General features: G+C 45.1%; 1 protein-coding gene across 1 annotated transcript in view; it reads left to right on the plus strand.

Moving 5' to 3' along the window:
- The window catches only part of rxfp2l (relaxin family peptide receptor 2, like), a 139,037-nt gene that overhangs the window by 32,072 nt on the left and 90,255 nt on the right, over positions 1 to 16,710 (plus strand). Inside the window, exons 6-7 of the mRNA XM_070883953.1 lie at positions 13,783 to 13,854; positions 15,025 to 15,096. Of these exons, the coding sequence (XP_070740054.1) occupies positions 13,783 to 13,854; positions 15,025 to 15,096 (144 nt within the window). The remainder of the gene's footprint in view (positions 1 to 13,782; positions 13,855 to 15,024; positions 15,097 to 16,710) is intronic.

Consider the following 16,710-nt stretch of genomic DNA (forward strand, 5'->3'; position numbering starts at 1 on the left):
ACAGACACCGAGGCAAACAACTGAACCACAACTCAGACGCTCCACGCGAGAGCGTAGACCACCTGAGAGACTGAACCTATAAAGACAATAAGATCTTGGGGGAGGGTGATGTCATGTATCTTACATTATTATATATAACTGTATCCTAACATGCTATACATGACTGTAATAAGATATGACTTGTAACCACCAGCATACCTTACCACCAGGGGTGCACTTGCAAGAGACAGGTATATAAAGGGCAGGTCTCAGGCCAGTGCAGCATTACAGAGCTGTGAAATAAAGGTGCAGGTCCAGAGTAAACATAGAAACATAGAAACATAGAAAATAGGTGCAGGAGCAGGCCATTCAGCCCTTCTAGCCTGCACCGCCATTCAATGAGTTCATGGCTGAACATGCAACTTCAGTACCCCATTCCTGCTTTCACGCCATACCCCTTGATCCCCCGAGTTGTAAGGACTTCATCTAACTCCCTTTTGAATATATTTAGTGAATTGACCTCAACTACTTTCTGTGGTAGAGAATTCCACAGGTTCACCACTCTCTGGGTGAAGAAGTTTCTCCTTATCTCGGTCCTAAATGGCTTACCCCTTATCCTTAGACTGTGACCTCTGGTTCTGGACTTCCCCAACATTGGGAACATTCTTCCTGCATCCAACCTGTCCAAACCCTTCAGAATTTTAAACGTTTCTATGAGTTCCCCTCTCACTCTTCTGAACTCCAGTGAATACAAGCCCAGTTGATCCAGTCTTTCTTGATAGGTCAGTCCCACCATCCCGGGAATCAGTCTGGTGAATCTTCGCTGCACTCCCTCAATAGCAAGAATGTCCTTCCTCAAGTTAGGAGACCAAAACTGTACACAATACTCCAGGTGTGGCCTCACCAAGGCCCTGTACAACTGTAGCAACACCTCCCTGCCCCTGTACTCAAATCCCCTCGCTATGAAGGCCAACATGCCATTTGCTTTCTTAACCGCCTGCTGTACCTGCATGCCAACCCGTTGCACCTTCCCTTTTCCTAATCTGTCACCATTCAGATAATAGTCTGTCTCTCTGTTTTTACCACCAAAGTGGATAACCTCACATTTATCCACATTATACTTCATCTGCCACGCATTTGCCCACTCACCTAACCTATCCAAGTCACTCTGCAGCCTCATAGCATCCTCCTCGCAGCTCACACTGCCACCCAACTTAGTGTCATCCGCAAATTTGGAGATACTACATTTAATCCCCTCGTCTAAATCATTAATGTACAATCTAAACAACTGGGGCCCCAGCACAGAACCCTGCGGTACCCCACTAGTCACTGCCTGCTATTCCGAAAAGTACCCATTTACTCCTACTCTTTGCTTCCTGTCTGACAACCAGTTCTCAATCCACGTCAGCACACTACCCCCAATCCCATGTGCTTTAACTTTGCACATTAATCTCCTGTGTGGGACCTTGTCGAAAGCCTTCTGAAAGTCCAAATATACCACATCAACTGGTACTCCTTTGTCCACTTTATTGGAAACATGCTCAAAAAATTCCAGAAGATTTGTCAAGCATGATCTCCCTTTTACAAATCCATGCTGACTTGGACCTATCATGTCACCATTTTCCAAATGCGCTGCTATGACATCCTTAATAATTGATTCCATCATTTTACCCACTACTGAGGTCAGGCTGACCGGTCTATAATTCCCTGCTTTCTCTCTCCCTCCTTTTTTAAAAAGTGGGGTTACATTGGCTACCCTCCACTCAATAGGAACTGATCCAGAGTCAATGGAATGTTGGAAAATGACTGTCAATGCATCCGCTATTTCCAAGGCCACCTCCTTAAGTACTCTGGGATGCAGTCCATCAGGCCCTGGGGATTTATCGGCCTTCAATCCCATCAATTTCCCCAACACAATTTCCCGACTAATAAAGATTTCCCTCAGTTCCTCCTCCTTACTAGACCCTCTGATCACTTTTATATCCGGAAGGTTGTTTGTGTCCTCCTTAGTGAATACTGAACCAAAGTACTTGTTCAATTAGTCTGCCATTTCTTTGTTCCCCGTTATGACTTCCCCTGATTCTGACTGCAGGGGACCTACGTTTGTCTTTACTAACCTTTTTCTCTTTACATACCTATAGAAACTTTTGCAATCCGCTTTAATGTTCCCTGCAAGCTTCTTCTCGTACTCCATTTTCCCTGCCCTAATCAAACCCTTTGTCCTCCTCTGCTGAGTTCTAAATTTCTCCCAGTCCCCAGGTTCGCTGCTATTTCTGGCCAATTTGTATGCCATTTCCTTGGCTTTAATACTATCCCTGATTTCCCTTGATAGCCACGGTTGAGCCACCTTCCCTTTTTTATTTTTACGCCAGACAGGAATGTACAATTGTTGTAATTCATCCATGCGGTCTCTAAATGTCTGCCATTGCCCATCCACAGTCAACCCCTTAAGTATCATTAGCTAATCTATCTTGGCCAATTCATGCCTCATACCTTCAAAGTTACCCTTCTTTAAGTTCTGGACCATGGTCTCTGAATTAACTGTTTCATTCTCCATCCTAATGCAGAATTCCACCATATTATGGTCACTCTTCCCCAAGGGGCCTCGCACAATGAGATTGCTAATTAATCCTCTCTCATTACACAACACCCAGTCTAAGATGGCCTCCCCCCTAGTTGGTTCCTCGACATATTGGTCTAGAAAACCATCCCTTATGCACTCCAGGAAATCCTCCTCCACCGTATTGCTTCCAGTTTGGTTAGCCCAATCTATGTGCATATTAAAGTCACCCATTATAACTGCTGCACCTTTATTGCATGCACTCCTAATTTCCTGTTTGATGCCCTCCCCAACATCACTACTACTGTTTGGAGGTCTGTACACAACTCCCACTAACGATTTTTGCCCTTTAGTGTTCTGCAGCTCTACCCATATAGATTCCACATCATCCAAGCTAATGTCTTTCCTAACTATTGCATTAATCTCCTCTTTAACCAGCAATGCTACCCCACCTCCTTTTCCTTTTATTCTATCCTTCCTGAATGTTGAATACCCCTGGATGTTGAGTTCCCAGCCCTGATCATCCTGGAGCCACGTCTCCGTAATCCCAATCACATCATATTTGTTAACATCTATTTGCACAGTTAATTCATCCACTTATTGCGGATACTCCTTGCATTAAGACACACAGCCTTCAGGCTTGCTTTTTTAACACCCTTTGTCCTTTTAGAATTTTGCTGTACAGTGGCCCTTTTTGTTCTTTGCCTTGGGTTTCTCTGCCCTCCACTTTTCCTCATCTCCTTTCTGTCTTTTGCTTTTGCCTCATTTTTGTCTCCCTCTGTCTCCCTGCATAGGTTCCCATCCCCCTGCAATATTAGTTTAACTCCTCCCCAACAGCACTAGCAAACACTCCCCCTAGGACATTGGTTCCGGTCCTGCCCAGGTGCAGACCGTCCGGTTTGTACTGGTCCCACCTCCCCCAGAACCGGTTCCAATGCCCCAAGAATTTGAATCCCTCCCTGCTGCACCATCGCTCAAGCCATGTATTCATCTGCGCTATCCTGCGATTCCTACTCTGACTAGCACGTGGCACTGGTAGCAATCCCGAGATTACTACTTTTGAGGTCCTACTTTTTAATTTAGCTCCTAGCTCCTTAAATTCTTTTCGTAGGACCTCATCCCTTTTTTTACCTATGTCGTTGGTACCAATGTGCACCACGACAACTGGCTGTTCTCCCTCCCATTTCAGAATGTCCTGCACCCGCTCCGAGACATCCTTGACCCTTGCACCAGGGAGGCAACATACCATCCTGGAGTCTCGGTTGCGTCCGCAGAAATGCCTATCTATTCCCCTCACCATCGAATCCCCTATCACTATCACGCTCCCAATCTTTTTCCTGCCCTCCTTTGCAGCAGAGCCACCTACGGTGCCATGAACTTGGCTGCTGCTGCCCTCCCCTGATGAGTCATCCTCCCCAACAGTACTCAAAGCAGTGTATCTGTTTTGCAGGGGGATGACCACAGGGGACCCCTGTACTATCTTTCTTGCACTGCTCTTCCTGCTGGTCTTCCATTCCCTATCTGGCTGTGGACCCTTCTCCTGCGGTAAGACCAACTCACTACACGTGATACTCACGTCATTCTCAGCATCGTGGATGCTCCAGAGTGAATCCACCCTCAGCTCCAATTCCGCAACGCGGACCGTCAAGAGCTCGAGGCGGATACACTTCCCACACACGTAGCGCCCAGGGACACCGGAAGTGTCCCCGAGTTCCCACATGGTACAGGAGGAGCATATCACATGGCCGACCTCTCCTGCCATGCCTTAACCTTAGATACACTTAAATTGGTAATAACAATGTTACAGTTCACTTACTGATATAAAAAATAAAAGAAAAGCTACTCACCAATCACCAGCCAATCACTTACCTCATTGGCTGTGACGTCACTTTTTGATTACTTTCTACTTCTATTTTGCTTTCTCTCCCGCTGTAGCTGCCTTTTTATAGGCTGCTCCCACGTCTCACCAACTGCCGCTGGGCCTTTTATAGGCTGCTCCCGCGTCTCACCAACTGCCGCTGGCTCTCGATCTCCCGCTGGGCCTTTTATAGGCTGCTCCCGCGTCTCACCAACTGCCGCTGGCTCTCGATCTCCCGCTGGGCCTTTTATAGGTCGCTCCCCTCTCACCAACTGCCGCTGGCTCTCGATCTCCCGCTGGGCCTTTTAGAGGCTGCTCCCGCGTCTCACCAACTGCCGCTGGCTCTCGATCTCCCGCTGGGCCTTTTATAGGCTGCTCCCGCGTCTCACCAACTGCCGCTGGCTCTCGATTTCCCGCTGGGCCTTTTATAGGCTGCTCCCGCGTCTCACCAACTGCCGCTGGCTCTCGATCTCCCGCTGGGCCTTTTATAGGTCGTTCCCCTCTCACCAACTGCCGCTGGCTCTCGATCTCCCGCTGAGCCTTTTATAGGCCGCTCCCCTCTCACCAACTGCCGCTGGCTCTCGATCTCCCGCTGGGCCTTTTATAGGCTGCTCCCCTCTCACCAACTGCCGCTGGCTCTCGATCTCCCGCTGGGCCTTTTATAGGCTGCTCCCCTCTCACCAACTGCCGCTGGTTCTCGATCTCCCGCTGGGCCTTTTATAGGCTGCTCCCCTCTCACCAACTGACCTTGACTTCACTACATGCCTCGTGTGAATCTGTACTGAGGGGACAGGACTTTACATTATCAATTTCTTGGTCCTCCTTTGCTGAATTCTAAAATCCTCCCAATCCTCAGGCTTACTGCTCTTTTTGGCAACATTATAAGCCCCTTCCTTTGATCTAATACTATCTTTAACCTCTTGTTAGCCATGGTTGTACCACTTTTCCTGTGGGTTTTTTATGCCTTAAAGGAATGTATGTTTGTTGTAAATTATGTATTAATTCTTTATATGCTAGCCATTGCTTGTATACCATCAATACTTTAGTGTAGTTTCCCAATCTACCTTAGCCAACTTGCCCCTCATATCTATGTAGTTTGCTTTGTTTAGATTTAAGATCTTAGTTTCGGATAAACACTTTCAAACTCAATAGAAAATTCTATCATATTATGGTCACTCTTCCCTAAGGACCCCTTTACTACAAGGTTATTAATTAACCAATTCTCATTGCACAATACGAGATCTAAAATAGCCTGTTCCTTAGTTGGTTCCTCTACACTATTACTGCATATTTGGTTTGCCCAGTCTATATGTAGATTTACCCAACAAGCTTTTGAGAGAGCTGTTGTATAACATTTTAACTATAGAAATACTTATTTAGGCGCAAGAATATATGTTCCCCGAGTAGTAACAGCATTTTTTTTTTTTTAAATTTGGAACAATTTGCATTTACCTGTATATAGCATGTTTAGCATAGTAAAATGTTCCAAGGCGCTTTACAGGTGCGTTATCAAACAAGAATAAGGCATCAAGCCACGTAGAGAGGCAGAGAAATTTAGGGAGGATATTCCAGGTCCCAGGCATCAAATTAGGTCCTAGGCATCTGATAGCACAGCCGGAATGGTGGGGCAATGGAAATAGGAGATGCACAAGAGGCCAGAATTAGAGGAGCGCAGAGATCTCGGAGAGTTGTGGGGCTGGAGGATAGGGAAGTGTGAGGCCATGGAGGGATTTGAAAATAACGCTGAGAATTTTAGGTTCAAGGCGTTGCCAGACCGGGAGTAGGTCAGTGAGTACACGGATGATGGGTGCGAATTGGGATACGGGCAGCAGAGTTTTGGAAGTGCTGAAGTTTATGGAGGGTGGAAGGCTGGCCAAGAGAGCATTGGAATAGTTGAGTCTGGAGGTAAAATGGAATGAAGGTTTCGGCAGCAGATGAACTGAGGCAGGAGCGGAGACAGGCTCTGTTGTGGTCTGGGTGATGGAGAGGATATGGGATTGGAAGCTCAGCTAGTGGTCAAGTAGAATGCAGAGGTTGCGAATAGTCTGGTTCAGCCTCAGACATTGGCTATGGAGGGGGATAGAGTTGGTAGCTCGGGAATGGAGTTTGTATCATGGACCGAAGACAATGACCAGAATTTTAATCTGGAGGTGGGCCGAAAGCGGAAGTGGTTGGTGGGGGGGCAGGGTGGGGGGGGAGATGGGGCAACTGAAAGGTGATTGGGAACCCCGAGAGATTTTAACGACAGGGTCTGATTTGCATTTCAAAGCTCTGTTTCCCAACCGCCGCCAGCCAGGTGGAGAAGCTGTCTGGCTGCGAGCATGTAGGCCTGCGCCACTCGGCCGCAGGGTGGGGGGAGGGAGGGATCGGGTGGGGGGGTGGGGGGAGAGATTGGATCTGGGCTGGTCGGAGGTGCATCGGGAGGGGCAGGGGGGGAGAATCAGGGCCGACTGGAGGAGCATCGGCGGGGGAGAGAGGATTGAGGTGGTGGTGGGGGTGGAGAATAGGGGGCGGCAGGGTGGTGGGGGAGAACTGAGGCCACAAGATCAGGGCTGGAGAAGCATCGGGGGGGAGTGGGGCGAGTGGATCGAGGTTGGGGGGGGGCGGGGGAGTATAGGGGGCGGCGGGGTGGTAGGGGGGGAATCAGGACCACAAGATCAGGGCCGGAGGAGCATCAGCGGGGTGGTGTTTGAGACTCAAGAGCTAGAGGGAGCATCAGGGCTGGAGGAGGGAGTCCGGGAAAGCGATCAGGGGCCTGAGCGGGGGTATCGGAAACCTCGTGGGCAGGGGGTGGGGGGATTGGAGGCCTTGTGGGGGGTGTCTGATCACGGTGGATGGTCCAGCAGTCCTCCCCTTACTTTAGCTGGCGGGTTCCTCGAGGCCTGAGAAACCCGACCAGCCAGAGTTAAATTTGATGTGGTGGTTAAATCTGAGGCACGCCAGCCTCAATATAATATTTAAATGGCGACCTGCCTCCTGAGAGCGGGTTGGCTCTCTGCCCCTGTCCCGTCTCCGTTCATACCGGAAATGGACGGATTGGGGTCAGGATTCCGTTTTTTAATACTTTAACCCCCTACCAACTCCAACCCACCCATTTTTGGGGACTAAAATTCCTCCCAATGGCTTTGGTCTCCCAATATTTAATTGGAGGACATTTCTACTCATTCAATACGAGATGAGCAGAAGCAGCGTGGCAGATCAGAGGCAGTGAAGGGGTCTACAGAGGTGGTGGTGAGGTAGAGCTGGGTGTCGTCAGCGTACATGTGGAATCTGACCGAGGTGAGATCCATCACATAAAACCCTCATGAAAGCTGTAAAGAATAGGAGAAATAACAAGGGATCTGGTAATATAATGCTTGAATTTTAAAAACATGTAGAGTATAACACAAATTGATTATCAAGGGAAGTAAGGAGTTGTGTTGATTTGAAGAAAGAATGCATTTGAGTAGGAAATGATGCAATTACAACACAGCAGCTGCTTTTATTTTGGTGCTGTATTAGTATAAATTCTGGGAGACCAGTGCCCATGAGCCATTTCACGCCGTTTGCACTGTCAAACCTGGCTCCCTTATCTCAGAAGCAGACACAACTCATAAAAAAAATTGGATCCACGTGTCTGCCACTGGGAAAATGGAAGCGGTTCGGGAACATTGGCTTCACAGAAGTTCAAATGAAGACAGCATTAGTCTAAAAGCAGTCAGTGATGATGGAGTGAGGAGACACATATTAATGACTCGATTTAACGAACTTCAAACAAAACACAGATTTGAAAAGGCATCTGCTTCGCAGTGTGGAATGCAGGATTCTACCAACATATTGGTGCAACACACGTTTTCCCTTTTTTTCAAACAATGTAGAACTTTTTCTATTGTTAAAATGTTAAAAAGTGAAACAAATAGAAAAACATTTATATATCTGATATGGCCAGTGACCAGTGGCTGCCTCTAACTCCCCCAAAGCACAGATTTCAGCTCTGATAGCAGCAGGTCGGCTTCCAGACCATGGTGTCCATGATGCATGCTGCTGTCTCTTGGGGCTTTCAGGATCTGATAGCTACTTTCCAAACAGCACATGTAGTTGTTGTCTTTTGAATAGTGTAAATCAAGTGGATCCACAGCAATAGGACCCTGGTAAATTTCAGAACTGATTCTTGTAGAATAGATTCTATCATAAGAAGATAAAAGCATAAGAAATAGGAGTAGAATAGGTCATTTGGTCCCTCGAGCCTCCTCCGCCATTCAATAAGATCATTGCTGATCTGATCATGGACTCAGCTCCACTTCCCTGCCCATTCCCCATAACCCTTTACTCCCTTATCGCTCAAAAATCTGTCTATCTCCACCTTAAATATATTCAATGACCCAGCCTCCACAGCTCTCTGGGGCAGAGAATTCCATAGATTTACAACCCCCCTAGAGAAGAAATCCCTCCTCATCTCAGTTTTAAATGGGCAGCCCCTTATTCTGAGACTATGCCCCCTAGTTTTAGTTTCCCCTATGTGTGGAAATATCCTCTCTGCATCCACTTTGTCGAGCCTCCTCATTATGTTTCGATAAGATCACCTCTCATACTTCTGAACTCCAATGAATATAGGCCCAACCTACTCAACCTTTCCTCATAAGTCAACCCCGAATTTCTGGAACCTTCTCTGAACAGTCTCCAATGCAAGTATATCCTTCCTTAAATACGGAGACCAAAACTGTACGCAGTACTCAAGGTGTGGCCTCACCAATACCCTGTACAGTTGTAGCAGGACTTTGCTGCTTTTATAAGCTGTCCCCCTTGCAATAAAGGCCAACATTCCATTTTCCTTCCTGATTACTTGCTGTACCTGCATACAAACTTTTTGTGTTTCATGCACAAGGACACCCAGGTCCCTCTGTACTGCAGCACTTTGCAATTTTTCTCCATTTAAATTATAATTTGCTTTTCTATTTTTTTCTGCAAAAGTGTCTAACCTCACATTTCCTCACATTATACTCCATCTGCCAAATGTTTGCTCACTCACTTAGCCTGCCTGGATGCCTTTGCAGATTTCTTGTGTCCTCCTCATAATTTGCTCTCCCACCCATCTTTGTATCATCAGCAAACTTGACTACATTACACTTGGTCCCTTCATCCAAGTCATTAATATAGATGAAGATTCGCTAGGTTGATTCTGGGGATGAGGGGGTTGACTTATGAGGAAAGGTTAAGTAGGTTAGGCCTCTACTCATTGGAATTCAGCAGAATGAGAAGTGATCTTATCAAAACGTATAAGATTATGAGGGAGCTTGACAAGGTGGATGCAGAGAGGATGTTTCCACTGATGGGGGAGACGAGAACTAGAGGGCATGATCTTAGAATAAGAGGCCGCCCATTTAAAACAGAGATGAGGAGAAATTTCTTCTCTCAGAGGGTTGTAAATCTGTGGAATTCGCTGCCTCAGTGAGCTGTGGAAGCTGGGAGATTGAATAAATTTAAGACAGAAATAGACAGTTTCTTAAACAATAAGGGGTTATGGGGAGCGGACGGGGAGGTGGAGCTGAGTCCATGACCAGATCAGCCATGATCTTATTGAATGGCGGAGCAAGCTTGAGGGGCTGTCTGGCCTACTCCTGTTCCTATTTCTTATGTTATGTTCTTATTGTAAATAGTTGAGGCCCCAGCACCGATCCCTGTGGCACCCCACTTGTTACTGGTTGCCAAACCGAAAATGACCCATTTATCCTGACATTCTGTTAGTTAGCCAATCCTCTATCCATGCTAATATATTACCCCCAACTCTGTGAACTTTTATCTTGTGCAGTAACCTTTCATGTGGTACCTTACCGAATGCCTTTTAGAAATCCAAATACACCACACTCAGTGGTTTCCCCCTTATCCACCCTACTCATTACATCCTCAAAGAACAGCAGCAAATTTGTCAAACGTGATTTCCCTTTCATAAAATCATGTTGACTCTGCTTGATTGAATCATGCTTTTCCAAATGTCCTGCTACTGTTTCCTTAATAATAGATTCCAGCATTTTCCAACGACAGATGTTAGGCTAACTGGTCTATAGTTTCCTGCATTCTGACTGCCTCCTTTTTTTAAATACGGGCATTACATTTGCGGTTTTCCAATCTGCTGGGACCGCCCCACAATCCAGGGAATTTTGGTAGATTACAACCAATGCATCCACTATCTGTGCAGCCACTTCTTTTAAGACCCTAGGATGCTAGCCATCAGGTCCAGGGGACTTGTCTGCCTTTAGTACCATTATTTTGCTGAGTACTACTTATTTAGTGATAGTGATTGTATCCCTATAGCCCCTTGATTATCCATTATTGGTGGAAATCTCTTCAGGTCAGGCAGCATCTGTGGAGAGGAAGCAGAGTTAATGTTTCGGGTCGATGATCCTTCATCAGAATTGGAGAGTGTTCAAAAAGAACAGATTCTTAACAAGCACTGAAAGGGGGAGGGGAAGAAAGAACAAAAGGGAAGGTATGTGATAGGTTGGAAGACAGAGATTAGAGAGACAAAAGGGATGATGGCCCAAATTCAAATGTTAATGCCAGGAGTTAGAAACACATTAGTCAAGATAGGGTGTGAATGGTGGGATAATGACCAACTGCTATTAGAGACAAGGAGAAAAAAGAAAGAAAGAAACAGGTTCTGAGGGGAGCGGGGTCTGGGTGGGGTGGGGGGGGGGGCGGGCTGGGGGGCATGGGGGAAGGAGCCAAACGCTCTGAAATTGTTGAACTCGATGTTGAGTCCAGAAGGCTGTAAAGTGTCTAAACAAAAGATGAGGTGCTGTTCTTCGAGCTTGCGTTGAGCTTTATTGGAACAGTGTAGGAGACTGAGGACAGAAGGGTCAGAGTGGGAATGCAGTGGAGAATTAAAGTGACAGGCGACTGGAAGCTCAGGGTCACACTTGCGGACTGAATAGAGGTGCTCCGCAAAGCGGTCACCCAATCTACGCTTGGTCTCCACAATGTAGAGGAGACCACATCGTGAGCAGTGAATACAATATTCTAACTTGAAAGAAATAAAAGTAAATCGCCGTTTCACCTGGAAGGAGTATTTGGGGCCCTGGATAGTGGGAAGGGAGGAGGTAAAAGGGCAGGTGTTGCATCTCCTGCCCTTGCATGAAAAGGTGCCATGGGAAGGTGAGGAGGTGCTGGGGGTGACTGCGGAATGGACCAGGGTGTCGTGGAAGGAGCTGTCTCTTCAGAATGTTCTGTTCTTCTTTCAATTTAGACCTATCAGACCTTCCCTTTTGTTCTTTCCTCCCCTCCCCCTTTCAGTGCTTGTTAATAATCTGTTCTTTTCGAACACTCTCCAGTTCTGAAGAAGGGTCATCGACCCGAAATGTTAACTCTGCTTCCTCACCACAGATGCTGCCTGACCTGCTGAGATTTCCAGCATTTTCTGTTTTTATTCCAGATTCCAGCATCCGTAGTGTTTTGCTTTTGTGTTATCCACTGTTGGGATGTTTTTAGTATCGTCTCCGGTGAAAACCGATACAAAATATTTGTTCAAAGTCTCTGCCATTTCCCTGTTCCCCATTATTAATTCCCCAGTCTTATCCTCTAAAGAACCAACATTTATTTTAGCCACTCGTTTCCTTTTTATGAACCTGTAGAAACTCTGACTATCTGTTTTTATATTTCGTGCTAGTTTGCTTTTATAATCTATCTTCCCTCTCTTTTTTAGTTGTTCTTTGCTAGCTTTTAAATGTTTCGCACAAGTCTTGGCCTCTTTGTATGCCCTTGTTTTCAATATGATACAATCCCTTATTTCCTTAGTTAGCCACAAATAGTTATCCCTTCTCTTACAGTCTTTCCTTCTCATTGGAATATATTTTTGTTGAGAGTTATGAAATATCTCCTTAAATATCTGCCACTGCTCATCAACCGTCCCACACTTTAATCTATTTTTCCAGTCTACTTTAGCCAACTCTGCCTTCATACCTTTGTAGTCTCCTTTATTTAAGTTAAGGACATTGATTTGAGATCCAACTTTCTCACCCTCCAACTGAATTTGAAATTCAACCATTCCTAGAGGATCCTTTACTAAATCGTTTATTAATCCTGTCTCATTACACAGTACCAGATAGCCTGCTCCCTGGTTGGTTTCGAAATTATCCCGGATACACGCTATGAACTCTTCCTCAAGGCTACCCTGGCCAATTTGCTTTGTCCAATCAATATGAAGGTTAAAATTTCCCATGATTATTGTCGTTCCTTTTTTACAAGCCTTCATTATTTCTTGATTTGTACTCTGTCCAGCAGTGTAGCTACTGTTAGGGGGCCTATAGATTACACCCACCAGTGACTTTTTCCCCTTATTATTCCTTATCTCCACCCAAACTGATTCAATATCTTGATCATCTGAGCCAATATCGTTTCTCACTAACGCACTGATCTCATTATTAATAAAGCTACCCCACCTCCTTTTCCTTTCTGTCAAATACCTCTGAATATTTAGTTCCCAGCCTTGGTCACCTTGCAACCACGTCTCTGTAATGGCCATCAGATCATACCATTGTGCCGTCAACTCATCTATTTTGTTATGAATACTGCGTGCATTCAGATAAACAGCTTTTAAATTTGTTTCTTTACCAGTTATTTCTGCTTTGACTTCACTTTCAGATACACTTTTATATTTATACATTCTGTCCTTTCCTGTCACGCTCTGGTTTTCATGTAAAAAGACCGTTTAAAAAAAAGGATATCCAAGTGCTGCGCAACTGCCACAAGGTACATTCCATTCATTGCTCCGACCATGGAGACTCTGGGAGATGTGCATGATCTGGAAGTCATTGTTGGAATAAAAAGATCAACACAACGATATCACATTGAAAGCTGGCCATTTTAAATAGACTGCACTGATTTCATGAAACATAGAAACATAGAAAATAGGTGCAGGAGTCGGCCATTCGGCCCTTTGAGCCTGCGCCACCATTCAGTATGATCATGGCTGATCACGCAACTTCATTTCTGCTTTCTCTCCATACCCCTTGATCCCTTTAGCCATAAGGGCTATATCTAACTTCCTGTCTAATCTAAAGGGCCACATCTAAAGTTCCTGTTATCCTATTATTGTACCTTATACAAATACTTAAAAATTACTTGGCGAGTCATATGACCGGTATTACACATGCATTTTCACAATGGGACCTCCCCATTGAAAGACTTGATATTGATGCACAAAGCTTATCTCGGATGGAGTACTTTCTGTAGGCTGAATCACGTTCTGTGCAAGGTCTATCAAATATCACCCTCTGCCTGTGAAATTTCGATAGAAATTTTCTGTGCTTTGCCTGCAGTTGTGCATAGTTAGGATCAGTTGTAATCTGCTAGTTTTCTTGCATCTTTTTTGCTTCATTTTGAAAGTAGATTTCTGTGTTTTCTTCCACAGGGTGTTGCAAAATAATTCAATTCGTTCCATATCCAGCAGAGCCTTTTCAGGACTTTTCAAACTGTCGAAACTGTAAGTATTTTAAGGCTTTGGGGCTTGTGAAATCACTCTATTCGGAGAAATGATAGTCCTGAATATTAATGATCATCAGTCACTAGGCCTTATGATTTTGAAGGAGTACATTTTTTTTCCATGGAGCCTCTGAAGCTCCACAAGGTTCAGCGTAGAGTTCCCCAAAAATGTGTACAAAACGCTTCCCAGTAAGCAAGCAGGTAGGCTGGGTGGCGCAGTGGATTAGAATGTTGTCCTTTCACCTGGATTTGAATCCAGTTCCAATTACGAACATACGAGCAATGACGGACAGGTAAAGACTATCTTGTCCATCGAGCCTGTCCCACACAATTGCGATACCGTGTGTATCACAACATATACATGCCACCTCACCTGAAACCATGTGATCTCCTGGGAGAGGCAAAAAAACAGATGAAAAAACCCAGGCCAATTTCGGGGGAAAAATATCTGGGAAATTCCTCTCTGACCCATCGAGGCGATCGAAACTGGTCCAGGAGATCACTCTGGCCATTAAATTCCCTGCAGTACCTACCTTCTATAAGAGTTCATCTCCGCCACAGCTGGAAACAAATCCAGCTTTTGCTTGAAGGAATTCAGTGAGTTTGCATCCACCACATGAAAGGGCCGCTTTTTCCAGAGGTCTATTATTCTCTGTGAAAAGAACCACCTTCTGACATCTAACAATTTTTGGGATGAAGTCTCCCATCTTTGCAGAGTGTTCCAAGAATGATGAGCTTTGGGGCTGCCTCAACCCAGAATTCCTGGTACATGGTAAGCTCATACCACCAAACTCCCAATTCTAGGATGCCACTTCAGTGCAGTACGAGGGAATGCTGGATTGTTGAATGTGCTCTCCTTTGGATGAGACATTAAACTGAATTTCCATCTACCTGTTCAGGTGAAGGTTAAAGATCCCACAGAATTATTTGAAGAAGAGCAGAGAGTTCTCCTGGTATCCTAGCCAACCCTCAACCCTTAATGAACATCAGCAAAACAGATTGCTGTTTGTGGGATCATGCAAATTGGCTGCAACATTTCACTATATAATAATTGTACTTCAAAAGTAATTTGTGCGAAATGCTTTGAGACATTTTTGAGAGACTTAATAAGGTGCTGTATCAATGCTAGTCTTTTTATTAAGAGCAATAATCTTCTACTCTTTCACACCAGACTTCTGAGTTACAATCAAATCTCTGTACTGAAGCCGGGACTCTTCAGAGATCTCCATAAGCTTGAATGGCTGTAAGTGCTTCAAATAGTTTCATGTTCTAGCTCTGGATGTGTTTCCTAATATGGTTCAATTATCTTATTTTACCCTGCAAACTTTCCAGTGTTAAGCAGAGTAGACCAGGCCTCGACTGCATACATACGAATTTAAATACTTACTGTTTCGCAATGCGTCAGAGTAGCGAAAAGCGACATTCTAGTGCCGATAGTTAAGAGATGGTCACAAAACTCTGCCACCTCTTGGAACCAAACCTGAAGCCTCACAGCAGGGGTGACGACACTTCCAGTGGCCCTCAAGGTGTCCGTGGACCTGAAATTTTTTGCCAGTGGATCCTTCCAGGTGGAACAGGTGACAAAGCAAACATCTCGCAGTTCGCTGTCCAGGTCACAGAGACTCTGTACTCTAGGAGAGGGGACTTCATTGTTTACTCTCTAAACAGAGAGAAGCAGGAGGACCGCGCACATTGCTTTGTCAGTATGTTGGGCTTCACATAGTGCAGGCGCCACTGACTGCGCATACATGGCTTTGCAGGCGCCGCATATCAATGGTGAGATGTTCCATAACCGCATAGGGTATGACTCACTGAGTCTGCAATTGGTATGCAACCATGCTTTGTGTAATGAGACAGGAATAGTAAACGATCTCCTAGTAAAAGATCCTCTCGGAATGAGTGATCACAGTATGGTTGAATTTGTAATACAGATTGAGGGTGAGGAAGTAGTGTCTCAAACAAGCGTACTAAGCTTAAACAAAGGGAACTACAATGGGATGAGGGCAGAGTTGGCTAAAGTAGACTGGGAACACAGACTAAATGGTGGCACAATTGAGGAACAGTGGAGGACTTTTAAGGAGCTCTTTCATAGTGTTCAACAAAAATATATTCCAGTGAAAAAGAAGGGCGGTAAGAGAAGGGATAACCAGCCGTGGATAACCAAGGAAATAAAGGAGAGTATCAAATTAAAAACCAATGCGTATAAGGTGGCCAAGGTTAGTGGGAAACTAGAAGATTGGGAAATTTTAAACGACAGCAAAGAATGACTAAAAAAGCAATAAAGAAAGGAAAGATAGATTACGAAAGTAAACTTGCGCAAAACATAAAAACAGATAGTAAAAGCTTTTACCAATATATAAAATGGAAAAGAGTGACTAAAGTAAATGTTGGTCCCTTAGAAGATGAGAAGGGGAATTTAATAATGGGAAATGTGGAAATGGCTGAGACCTTAAACAATTATTTTGCTTCGGTCTTCACAGTGGAAGACACAAAAACAATGCCAAAAATTGCTGGTCACGGGAATGTGGGAAGGGAGGACCTTGAGACAATCACTATCACTAGTGGGGTAGTGCTGGACAGGCTAATGGGACTCAAGTAGACAAGTCCCCTGGTCCTGATGAAATGCATCCCAGGGTATTAAAAGAGATGGCAGAAGTTATAGCAGATGCATTCGTTATAATCTACCAAAATTCTCTGGACTCTTGGGAGGTACCATCGGATTGGAAAGCAGCTAATGTAACGCCTCTGTTTAAAAAAGAGGGCAGACAAAAGGCAGGTAACTATAGGCCGGTTAGTTTAACATCTGTAGTGGGGAAAATGCTTGAAGCTATCATTAAGGAAGAAATAGCGGGACATC

The sequence above is a fragment of the Pristiophorus japonicus genome, chromosome 6 (genome assembly GCF_044704955.1).
Source record: "Pristiophorus japonicus isolate sPriJap1 chromosome 6, sPriJap1.hap1, whole genome shotgun sequence".
Taxonomy (NCBI): domain Eukaryota; kingdom Metazoa; phylum Chordata; class Chondrichthyes; family Pristiophoridae; genus Pristiophorus; species Pristiophorus japonicus.